Raw genomic sequence first — 11,641 nt, forward strand, 5'->3', positions numbered from 1 at the left:
TGTCAAATCTCATAAACCCATATTCGATTCACAATAGAAAAAACATATCAGATGTTAAAACTGGGATATTTCACCATTTCATGAAAAACATACGCTCATTTTGAATTTGATGGCACCAACACATCTCAAAAAAGTAGGGACATGGAGTCAAAAGGCTGGAAAAGTAAGTAGTGCTGATGAAAAACAGCTAGAGCACCAAACTAATCAGGTTAATTATCAACAGGTGAGTAACCTGACTGGGTATAAAAGGGGCATTTTAGAGAGGCAGAGTCTCCCAGAATGGGCAGAGGTTCACCAATCTGTGAAAAACTGAGTCTAAAAATTGTGGAACAATTTAGAAAAATGTTCCTCAGTTCTGTGCCTGCATCTGTGATGGTATGGGCTTTTATTAGTGCCTATGGTGTAATCTCTGGATTCTGACTTTTTCCTCCCTTAGTGTTCTGACCTGATTCTCGGTAATGTAGTCTTGATCAGAAATCAGAGATTAGAAATTAGGTATTTCATTTTTTAAGTGTTTTCCTGGCAGATTTTGTCTCGTTTTCTTCATGTTTACAGTTCACTGGTATTTAGAGTTAACTTGTGAGGAGAAGGGCCGTGGGCCCTCTTTTTCCCACCCCTATTAAGATGAGGAAAACTATTTCTAATGCCGTTCTCAGAAAGTCCAGCAGGTGGCAGCAATAAAACACGGAGTTACTTCTTCACAGACCAAAACCTGCAGAGGGAGTTAGAACAAATTATTTATGTTTAACTCTAAACCTTCACATTTGTGTGAGGAAGAAAGCATGGGAGAAAATAATTTATTATCAAGTGTAGTAGCAAACAAATAAAGGTGTTTGTTTTTTTATCAGCAAAGGAACGGAGGAGGCAGTAACACGCATGCGCGCGCTTCAAACACTACGGCAGACTGTTTATTGTGAAAAGTTCAGTCAGAGAGAGACTGAAAGACTGAAAGACAGAGAAGAGACAGAAGAAATAAAGAAAGAAAGAAAGAAAGAAAGAAAGAAAGGAAGAAGAGGAGAGTCTAACGGACTACAGGTGGGAGTCTTTTCCTCTGTTCTGTTGTTCTGCTGTTTCCTCTAATCCACTCACTGTTTTACATTGTAAGGCTGTTTACTCACATTTAGATAAGGCTCAGTGCGCATGTTCGGAGTCATTTCAGGGTGATAACCTTGATAAAAACGTGTTCATCATTTTATCTTTATGAGGGCACACAGGCTCAGGATACGATGATATATTTATTTTTAAATGTCTGCTCCGTTAATATTCATTGTCCTCTTACTTACCTAGTAAATTTATTTGAACAAAATTTTTTAAACAAGTTTTATCTTGAAAAAGATTAGTTCAATTTTATGATGAGATGTAATTTTAACTCACGTCTTAATTTTTTGTAATTTTAACTCACGACTGGTTATAAACTGTTTTGCAGAGCAGTGGTTCTCAACTTTGGGGTCAGGACCCCCGTTGGGGTCGCGAGACACTGACGGGGGGTCTCCAGATGTCCTAAAAAACCAAGAATATTTTTTAAATTACACTGTTGCCACTTTACACCAATTTTGTCATATTTTTTTTTACCCCTTTTCATCATTTTTTCCCACCAGTTTTAACATTTTTGTCTTTTAAAACCTATTTTGTTCAGTTTTAAACTCTTTCGCTGCTTTTTTCTGCCTGTTTTTGCTATTTCTAAACCAATTATTGCCTCTTAAGCTTCATGTTTCCTCTGTTGACCCATTACTGCCACTATTAAATCCTTTTTACACCCAATGTTTTTCGATTTTAACCACATTTTACCATTAGATATGCCCAGTTTTGGTGGTTTAACCAATTTCTGTCAATATCTGCCCATTTTTCTCAGTTAACAGTTTATGCCATTGTACATCAATTTTCCTTCCCATTCCACCAAATTCCCACCCACTTTTGCCTATTTGAAGCCATTTCAGCCACTTTTTAACTCCCTTTTACCACTATTTATTTTCCATTTTTGCCACTTTAACCCATTTTTGCCTTTTTTTCCACTTCTAACCCATTTTCTGCTACTTTAAAAATCCATTTCACCACCTTTTCCGCCATTTTTGTTTGCCATTATCAACCCATTTTAACCTATTTTAATCCTTTTTTTAACAAAAGGGATTTACATTTTTAATTTCAGTAGAAAGTGAAATAATCATTTCAGTTCCAAAAAAAGGAATTTTCTCGTAATAATTTGTGTATTCAGGCTTTAAAGGGTTAAATATCAGTACCGGCTAAAATAAATGAGTAAATCTCAGCATACATCTCTGAATCTGATGAATAATAATTTATCGTCAGGATGGATGTGACGTCACAGTCTACCACCTCTGACATCACTGAGAGCGGGGCCACCAAGAGCCAATCAGACTGCATCTCCAGCCAGCCGACAGCCAATGGGACACTCCCACATCACAGCACAGGTGAGATAAATACAGGTGAGGTGATGACATCATCATAGGAAACTGAAAATAAAATATCTAACTTTAGATTGAGTCCATTAATCGACATTATCACTGGGGGTTTCGTGATGACATCACAAACCGGCGCTGACCTGGGAGCAGTTAAACGGACTCGTCTCCACGTCTGGATCCACATCCTGAGGAGGATGCTGTTAGACCACTTCCTGTTTCTGTGTTTTAGCCTGAGCTGAGATTTACAAGCACTACTTCCTGTCAGGCTGTGTCACTCTGTCCCAAAACAATCGTCACGTTTCGTATTGAATAAATAAATAAGTTTTACGTTTGAAGGTGAAACTCAGAAACATTCAGACTGAAAAATATTTCAGTGAGTTTAATCTGAAGCTTTTTAAAAAACTCCTGTCTGCAACAACAACAGGAAACTAAATCTAGTCAAAGCTCACCTGTACATTCAGGTAAACCCTCACTGATCTTTGTTTCCCACTGGAGCTTAATGCTACACTATATGGACAAAAGTATTTGGACAAATGACCATTCCACCGACAGGGACTCCTTCTGTCCTTTCCACTGCTCCACAGTCCAGTGTCGGTGTGTTTTACTCCACTCACTCTGACGCTTTCATTGGACTCATGCAGCTGTTGCCATGGAAACCCATTCATGAAGCTCCTGCTGCTGTTTTAGACTCTTCAGTGATGGAATCAGCAGAGCCTTGGAGACTTTTACCCATGATCCTTAGCAGTCATTGGTCTTCTGCTTCATGGCCTAGCTGCTGTTGCTCCTAAACTCTTCCACTTTCTAAAAATATCACTGACAGCTGACTGTGGAATATCCAGCATGAACGGTTTTATTGCAAAGGCGGCATCATCACAGAACCACGCTGGAAGTCTCTGAGCTCTTTTTGAGAATGCTTGTCTGCACATTCTTCAGTCCGTCAGAGTAACTCCTGCCATAGATCGTTGTAATTTATCCGACTCACTCTTGAACAAAACTCCTGAAAACTCCAGGAGGTTTGGGGTGAGCTGCAGGAGTGAATGTAAACAGACACATTTCCACTCAGACTTACCAGGATGCTCTCCCGTCTGCTTCACTTAAATTTCAGCGTGAAGTCAGAGCTGAGCTGGTGTGAGAGCGCAGCAAGAAATACTCAGGAAACGAGCAAGTACAGGAGAGGATGATGACGTTAGGATCATTCTTGGTCTCCTCTGAACATTACATGTGTCTCCCTTTCAGCTGGGAGCCGTCTTCATGTTCTTATCCAGGTCAACAGGCGTGTAAATGGTATGGCAGGAAGCCTGACTCAGAGATGAGCTGAAGCAAGCAGAGCTGACCATAGAAGGGACCTTTGAGCTGACCGGTTCCTATTTACAGTAAATTCCTGGTATAGGAGAGTTCTGTGAAGGGAGCAGGTGATGTAGAAACCTCGCCTCAGAGACTGTTTAGTCACACGGATAGGTAGGTGGAATGATGAGAGCTTCTGGAGGATAATCCAGTCTGACTCTGGTTTTCTCCATGATTGTGTCTCTAACACCAGGGGTGTCTGACTGAACCACAGCAGGGGCCAGATTCTGGATTAGAGTCTAACCCGAGAGCCTGAGAGGGTTCAAATTGGACCGTAAACTGTCAACATCACTTTCACTAGAAATAAAGAAATTAAAAACTAAGCACTGATTATAAATCACTTTAAAATGAAAAGTCAAAATGAAAAGCTTAAAGGCTCAAAATCTGAGATAAAAAGTCAACCTTATTAGTCCAAGGGGTCAAAACACAAAACTCAAATAGCAAAATAATGTTTTAAGAAATGCAAATATATGAGAACATCAAAATAATTAATTAAAGGGGTCAAAATATGAGTTACATTTTTAAATTGTAAGTCTAAAATGTCAAAATATGTGATTTAAAAGTTGAAATTAAGAGTTAAAACGTTCAAAATATGGCTTAATATTAAAATAAGGAGTTTAAAGGTTAAAAATCAGACTCCAAATTAAAAAAATGTGTATCTAAAATGTCACAATATAATATAAAATATCAAAATTATAAGTTGAAAAGGTCAAAGTATAGAATAAAAAGTCAAAATTATAAGATTAAAGGCTCAAAATCTGAGATAAAATGTCAACCTTATTAGTCCAAGGGTTCAAAACACAAAACTAAAAATAGCAAAATAATGTTTTAAGAAATGCAAATATATGAGAACATCAAAATCATAAATTTAAAAGGCCAAAATATGAGTTACATTTTTAAATTGAAAGTCTAAAAAGTCCAAATATGGGATTTAAAAGTTGAAGTTAAGAGTCGAAAGGTCAAAATATGACTTAAAACTAAACAAAAAAGGGTGTAAAGGTTAAAAATCAGACTCCAAATTAAAAAATGTGTATCTAAAAGGTCATAATATAATATTAAATATCAAAATTATGAGTTGAAAAGGTCAAAGTATAAAATAAAAAGTCAAAATTTTGAGATACAATATTGCAAATAAGGCATGAACACACAAATTAACCTATTAAAGCCTGAATACACAAATTATTGCCAGAAAATTCTGATTTTTTGGAACTGAAATATTTATTTCAATTTCTACTGAAATTCTAAAAATCCAAATTTCCATAAAATTTAACATTTGTATTTTTGTATCTCATTTGGTACATAAGGTGTTTTGGGTAACTGATGATCCACTTCAGGGCATTTTTATCATTTACCAGATTTTATTCAGAAGGTTTTTTTTAGTAATTTATCAATCCTATTGGTGAGATAGAGGTATCATAAAAGTATGTATCAAATATGATACAACAGGCTTTAAGGGGTTAATCTCTTTTCCTTCTTTCCTGAATTTTTATCTGAATATTTTTACTCTATTTCAGATTTTTATGATTTAACAAGGATATTTTAAATGATAAAGGTTAAGTTTAAATTTTTATACTGGAGGAAATTTAATAGAAATATAATATGATCTTGTGGGCCAGATATATCTCCACCAGGGGCCATATTTTGGTCCCCGGGCCTTGAGTTTGACACCCCTGCCTTAGACTGCCTGAAGACCGAGGCATGTGCAGGACCGTCCTATGAGGGGGAAAAGGGCTAAGCTTTCTGGGGCCCAGCTACTGCAGGGGGCCCATAAAGGCTGACGTGCATCTCCTCAAAAATGTTTCTCAAAACGACTCAGACTGCAGCCCTGTGATTGGTCTGCTGGGCAGCATCGGTTGCAGTCTCTGAGTCATGTTGTCAGGCAGATTGTGGCTGCAAAAGACAATCAAACTAACCAAATCTACCTGATGGCTGATGAAAATATCAGGCATGCATTTCCTCAAGACTGTCAAAAATTCCCCCGTCCTCTTCTTGGTTGATGAGCGGCGGTAATTTCCATCTCCTCTGATGTGGCCTCTTTTTCCTTCTTTGCAGTAACTCCAGCATAATCAACTAATGTTCAGTATTTATCAGCTCAACTCCAACAGAAACATTCAATTTGAGTATCCAAAACAACTAGCTGGGTAGCAGCAGGACCAGGAACTGCCATAAAAACCTCCCTGCAGGGTAGTGTTTGGGTGGAGAATTGCAGAAAAATGCAAACGAACCAATGCCCAAGTATGCAGAGCTCACTATGGTGCAGATTCAATACAGAGGTATAAACCAGATTTAATCCTCAATGCAAAACCAAACCATGATGTGTTGATTCCGAGTTGCATGAATTCCCTTCTTCCTGCAGAAGAGGCTCCTCCCCCTCTCTCTGATAGGTCAGAGGATGCTGACAGCAGTGACGACTCTTTAATCGACACCTCCTGCACCAATGACGTCTCCCGCCTCCTCCCAACCCCGCCCACCTCAGCTCAGCGCAAACAAAAAGGTAACCCACCTGGTCACACTCTCAGATGTTTACCGTCTGATGTCACCGCTGATGTCATCACTTCGTCTCCTAGGTGTGGACGCCTCATCAGCGTCTCCTCCCCCCATCTGCACTCCTCCATCTCCCTCTCTCCCCTCTCCTCCTCCGTCTCGCTCGTCCACCTGTAACAGACGCTCCTGCAGCCTTCATCATCATCATCATCAACACACCAATCAGAAGCGCCTCTCCTCCTCTAAAAGCCACACCTCCATGAAGACAGACGCCGCCCACATTAAGGAGGTCGCAGGAGACGGTGAGCAGATCTTTCCCTACAGGGGGCGCTGCAGGAAAGTTTGAATCTTGAATTAAATTTTAGTTATTATATAAATACAGTGCTTAACAAATGTATTAGACCAGCTGTCATCTCTGTCTCAGAGACCATCCAGCATCATGAAGTGCTTTAATGCGGACTCTCTCATTTTCAGTCAGCTCTCCACGTTTTACCATTTTGAACAGGAATGAGGAATTTCAAACTGAATTCACCCAAATTTGAGCCGGCTCACTGGGCTTCTCTGAGAAGTCAGAAATTAATCAAGCACAACATTCAACCACTAAAACTCATTTTTCTGTTCAGGAATGACAGTAAATAACTATAATTTGACATATTAATCAATAAATATTAATGTGCTTTACTGTTTTTTCAGGTTTTTTTGTAAATCAGTACATTTGAAAATTCATGGATAACAATAAAAATTATATTTTAGCATTGAAAATATCATTTGGGTTAAAGAGCTTCTACATATTGGTGTATTAACCATTGCAGAAACATAAAAAATGATTTTGGTAATTATCAATGCTGTTCATTTAGGGCAGCTGTGGCAGAAACCTGACTGTGGTTAGGGTTAGGGGGGGCTAATACATTTGTTATCACTGTATAAAATGTAATTATACTTATCAGACTCATGTCCAAGGTTAAAATTCTGGTTTCATAACAACACTGGTTCAGAGTTTTCCCATCATGCTCCTGGTGGAAATATAGACCAGAATAAAAATCTGCTCCTGAATGCAGAGTCAGACAGAGGGTTGGCTTTTTCAGGCTGACAGGAAGCAACGAAGAACTCTCATGTCAGTGTTTATCAGCGAACACCTCCACCACGGAGGTCAGCTTATCTCTACTGAACACAGACGACCCTCCCAGCACCAGTCTGGTTTTACAAACACGCAGATCTGAGCCAGACCGGCACACAGAGACTAAAAATAAAGTTAAAAACTAGAACCACCACCTGGTTTATGGGTCTGTGAGGTACAACAGTGAGAACACAGTAGGGGCAGACTGTTGCATTCACTGTCTCCTGTTTTTCTCTGTTATTATCCAGACTGTTGCATTCACTGTCTCCTGTCTGTCCTGTTATTATCCCGACTGTTGCATTCACTGTCTCCTGTTTTTCTCTGTTATTTTGCAGACTGTTGCATTCACTGTCTCCTGTCTGTCCTGTTATTATCCCGACTGTTGCATTCACTGTCTCCTGTTTTTCTCTGTTATTTTGCAGACTGTTGCATTCACTGTCTCCTGTTTTTCTCTGTTATTTTCCAGACTGTTGCATTCACTGTCTCCCGTCTGTCCTGTTATTTTGCAGACTGTTGCATTCACTGTCTCCTGTCTGTTCTGTTATTTTGCAGACTGTTGCATTCACTGTCTCCTGTTTTTCTCTGTTATTATCCAGACTGTTGCATTCACTGTCTCCTGTTTTTCTCTGTTATTATCCAGACTGTTGCATTCACTGTCTCCTGTTTTTCTCTGTTATTATCCAGACTGTTGCATTCACTGTCTCTTGTCTGTTCTGTTATTTTGCAGACTGTTGCATTCACTGTCTCCTGTCTGTCCTGTTATTTTGCAGACTGTTGCATTCACTGTCTCCTGTTTTTCTCTGTTATTATCCAGACTGTTGCATTCACTGTCTCCTGTCTGTCCTGTTATTAGCCAGACTGTTGCATTCACTGTCTCCTGTCTGTCCTGTTATTTCGCAGACTGTTGCATTCACTGTCTCCTGTTTTTCTCTGTTATTATCCAGACTGTTGCATTCACTGTCTCCTGTTTTTCTCTGTTATTATCCAGACTGTTGCATTCACTGTCTCCTGTTTTTCTGTTATTATCCAGACTGTTGCATTCACTGTCTCTGTCTTTCCTGTTATTATGCAGACTGTTGCATTCACTGTCTCCTGTCTGTCCTGTTATTTTGCAGACTGTTGCATTCACTGTCTCCTGTTTTTCTCTGTTATTATCCAGACTGTTGCATTCACTGTCTCCTGTCTGTCCTGTTATTAGCCAGACTGTTGCATTCACTGTCTCCTGTCTGTCCTGTTATTTCGCAGACTGTTGCATTCACTGTCTCCTGTCTGTCCTGTTATTTTGCAGACTGTTGCATTCACTGTCTCCTGTTTTTCTCTGTTATTATCCAGACTGTTGCATTCACTGTCTCCTGTCTGTCCTGTTATTAGCCAGACTGTTGCATTCACTGTCTCCTGTCTGTCCTGTTATTTCGCAGACTGTTGCATTCACTGTCTCCTGTCTGTCCTGTTATTTTGCAGACTGTTGCATTCACTGTCTCCTGTTTTTCTCTGTTATTATCCAGACTGTTGCATTCACTGTCTCCTGTCTGTCCTGTTATTATCCAGACTGTTGCATTCACTGTCTCCTGTCTGTCCTGTTATTATCCAGACTGTTGCATTCACTGTCTCCTGTCTGTCCTGTTATTTTGCAGACTGTTGCATTCACTGCCTCCTGTCTGTCCTGTTATTTTGCAGACTGTTGCATTCACTGTCTCCTGTCTGTCCTGTTATTTTGCAGACTGTTGCATTCACTGTCTCCTGTCTGTCCTGTTATTTTGCAGACTGTTGCATTCACTGTCTCCTGTCTGTCCTGTTATTTTGCAGACTGTTGCATTCACTGTCTCCTGTCTGTCCTGTTATTTTGCAGACTGTTGCATTCACTGTCTCCTGTCTGTCCTGTTATTTTGCAGACTGTTGCATTCACTGTCTCCTGTCTGTCCTGTTATTTTGCAGACTGTTGCATTCACTGCCTCCTGGCGTGTCTGTACTGTGAGATGCTGTCCATGTGTTCCGCGTTGGGCGAGTGTCTGGCGTGTGGAATCGGCGGCGGCTGCTGCGACTCCACGGTTTGCTGCTGCTGCTGCATGGAGGCGGCGGGTGATGCGGCGTGTACGGAGGAGGCGTGTCAGGCTGTGTTGGATTGTGGGATTGTGGAGGACTGCTGCGGATCGTCGGACTGTTTGGAGATCTGTCTGGAGTGCTGCTCCATCTGCTTCCCTGCATAGAGCAGCCAATCAGAGCGGTACTACAGGATGATGTCAGAGGAAACAGAAACACTGTTGGCTGTTCATCGGAGTGTGAACTCAAACTGTCAGAGAACGTTCTAGCCTAGACAGAATTATCGTCAGGAGGATGGCGGCGTAGCGGTTGGATGGCGCCCTATGCATCCAGGTTATAGTCCTCAAAGCAGCAGATGTGGTCTAAGTCTGACTCGTGGCTCCTTCCCTGCATGTTATTTTCCACTTTCTCTCCTACTGATTTCTTATTCTATCCACTGTTTTTTCAAAATAAAAGTCCCAAAAATGAATCTTTAAAAACAACCAAAAAAACTCATGGTCATGAAACACTGGAAAGAAAGGTGGAAGAGAATAAAGATTGACTGGATTTAGAGAATATTTTTCACCCTTCTTGTACCTCAGATAGATCGACTCACATGAACAGTGTGTCCTAAAAACATGAACAGGTGTCAGCCACAAAACCAGCTGGATTCTGATTGTTCACAGATGAGTCATAGGGGATGTGTTTCAAATCCATGTGGGAACACGCCATAGAAGGGAACCTTTCAAAGTAAAACTTGGACGGTGACTGGACAAACGTCCTGTCTGTCACATTCTTTACTGACCAATCAGAGCAACAAAACATACGATGTAGGAGGAGTTAAAAGGTTTGAACAAGTGTCGCAGATAAAGGTTGAAGTCAGATCTACTGATTTTACACCGTATATAACAAAAACAGTATAAACCTGCTCTCTGTCTTACATGAAGAAGACAGATCCTTTCATTTTAAACATGGCGTCCAAAATCAGAAATATTCTGGCATCTGAGGGTAAATATGTTTTTGTTTGGGAACTGTTTTTAGTAGCGGATGAACAAAGCTGAAAAAGTCCTGCAGTTTGATTATAAAATCTTCATCTTCATCCTCATGTAAAGCGGCAAACATGAGCCCATCTCTCCGACTGTCCTCGCCACAGTGGAACCGCTGTGATTGACAGCTCAGGAGGGGCGGGATCGGGAGGGGCAGGAAGTGGATCCTGAAGGGACAGGAAGTGTCTGTTGTGTAGAGGTTGGCGTGACGTGACAGGACGTCCAAACAGGAAGCAGGAAATCACTGAAATGACAACGCCACCTGACCTCTGACCTGCGGGCGGCCGACATCAAAGAGAGAGAGACTCACAGCTGTAATGAAACAACAGTTGGTCTCGTTTTTCCACAGATTTCTTCACATCGCTGCCCAGAAAACACACCAATCTCCAAACAGGGATAAAGCTGTGGTTTGGGACCCTCGGAGGGGTCACAGGGTTCACAAATGTGGGTCAGAACATCATGTACATCTGCGATTTAGAAAAAAAAACTTCATTTGATCAGGGGACAGATTCAAAGAAGGGACTGCAGCTGCTACAGCTCCAACATTTGCTTCCTCTCTGCTCTGCAGTCTCAGGGTCTAAACCACAGGAATACAGCTCTGATTATACTTCCAATAGAAAGTACTGGATGTTTTACCCCTTTACTGATTTCATAAATCAATCATGATCGATAAAATTTGACTTATTTGACCAAAATATTATCCAATAAATTATTTAATATTAAAGTGAAAACAGATTTCGACAATTAAATAAAAATCTAAACTTTAAAGTCAGTCTCAAGAAAAATGTTCCTCCATGTAAAACAGCTCAGAGTTTGACTCTCCTCCATCTACAGTCTATAAGAGAGCAAGGGACAAGGCTGAAGGGGCCCTCAGGGGCCACCGCATTAAAAACAGGCATGATTCTGTAGTGAAATCACTGCATGGGCTTAGGAACATCCCAGGAGTGGCAGTTAAAACACAAAGTGGAAAAAATGGTCAAAAAGCAGCAAACAGCGGGGGGGGAGTGACCAAATAACGGCTTAAAGGGGCAAAAATGTTGTAAAAAATGAGTAAAAAGTGACTGAGTTGGGTAAAAAGGCGTAGAAATGGGGGAAAGTGTCATTTAATTTCAAAAGGCAGCTTCAATTGGCAAGAAGTGTCAAAAAGTGTCAAAAAATTGCAAAATGCAGGATAAAAGTTTCAAAAAGGGGAGAAAAGTGGCAAAAAATGACTC

General features: G+C 40.5%; 1 protein-coding gene across 1 annotated transcript; it reads left to right on the forward strand.

The window, feature by feature from the left end:
• Positions 1-779: 779 nt before the first annotated feature.
• Positions 780-11,641, forward strand: zgc:113363 (uncharacterized protein LOC791449 homolog). The gene is made up of 5 exons (XM_041800437.1): positions 780-1,035; positions 2,305-2,441; positions 6,118-6,255; positions 6,329-6,547; positions 9,298-11,641. Exons 2-5 carry the CDS (start codon positions 2,306-2,308, stop codon positions 9,567-9,569), a joined length of 765 nt encoding a protein of 254 aa, XP_041656371.1. The 5' UTR covers positions 780-1,035; position 2,305; the 3' UTR covers positions 9,570-11,641.

Source organism: Cheilinus undulatus, linkage group 11, assembly GCF_018320785.1.
Source record: "Cheilinus undulatus linkage group 11, ASM1832078v1, whole genome shotgun sequence".
NCBI lineage: Eukaryota > Metazoa > Chordata > Actinopteri > Labriformes > Labridae > Cheilinus > Cheilinus undulatus.

Bases quoted from the DNA above. Each gene is read 5' to 3' on its own strand.
- zgc:113363 (XM_041800437.1), top strand. From the start codon at position 2,306: ATGGATGTGACGTCACAGTCTACCACCTCTGACATCACTGAGAGCGGG. The intron at 2,442-6,117 runs GTGAGGTGATGA...TTCTTCCTGCAG, and splicing joins CACAGGTGAGATAAATACAG to AAGAGGCTCCTCCCCCTCTC. The intron at 6,256-6,328 runs GTAACCCACCTG...TTCGTCTCCTAG, and splicing joins AGCTCAGCGCAAACAAAAAG to GTGTGGACGCCTCATCAGCG.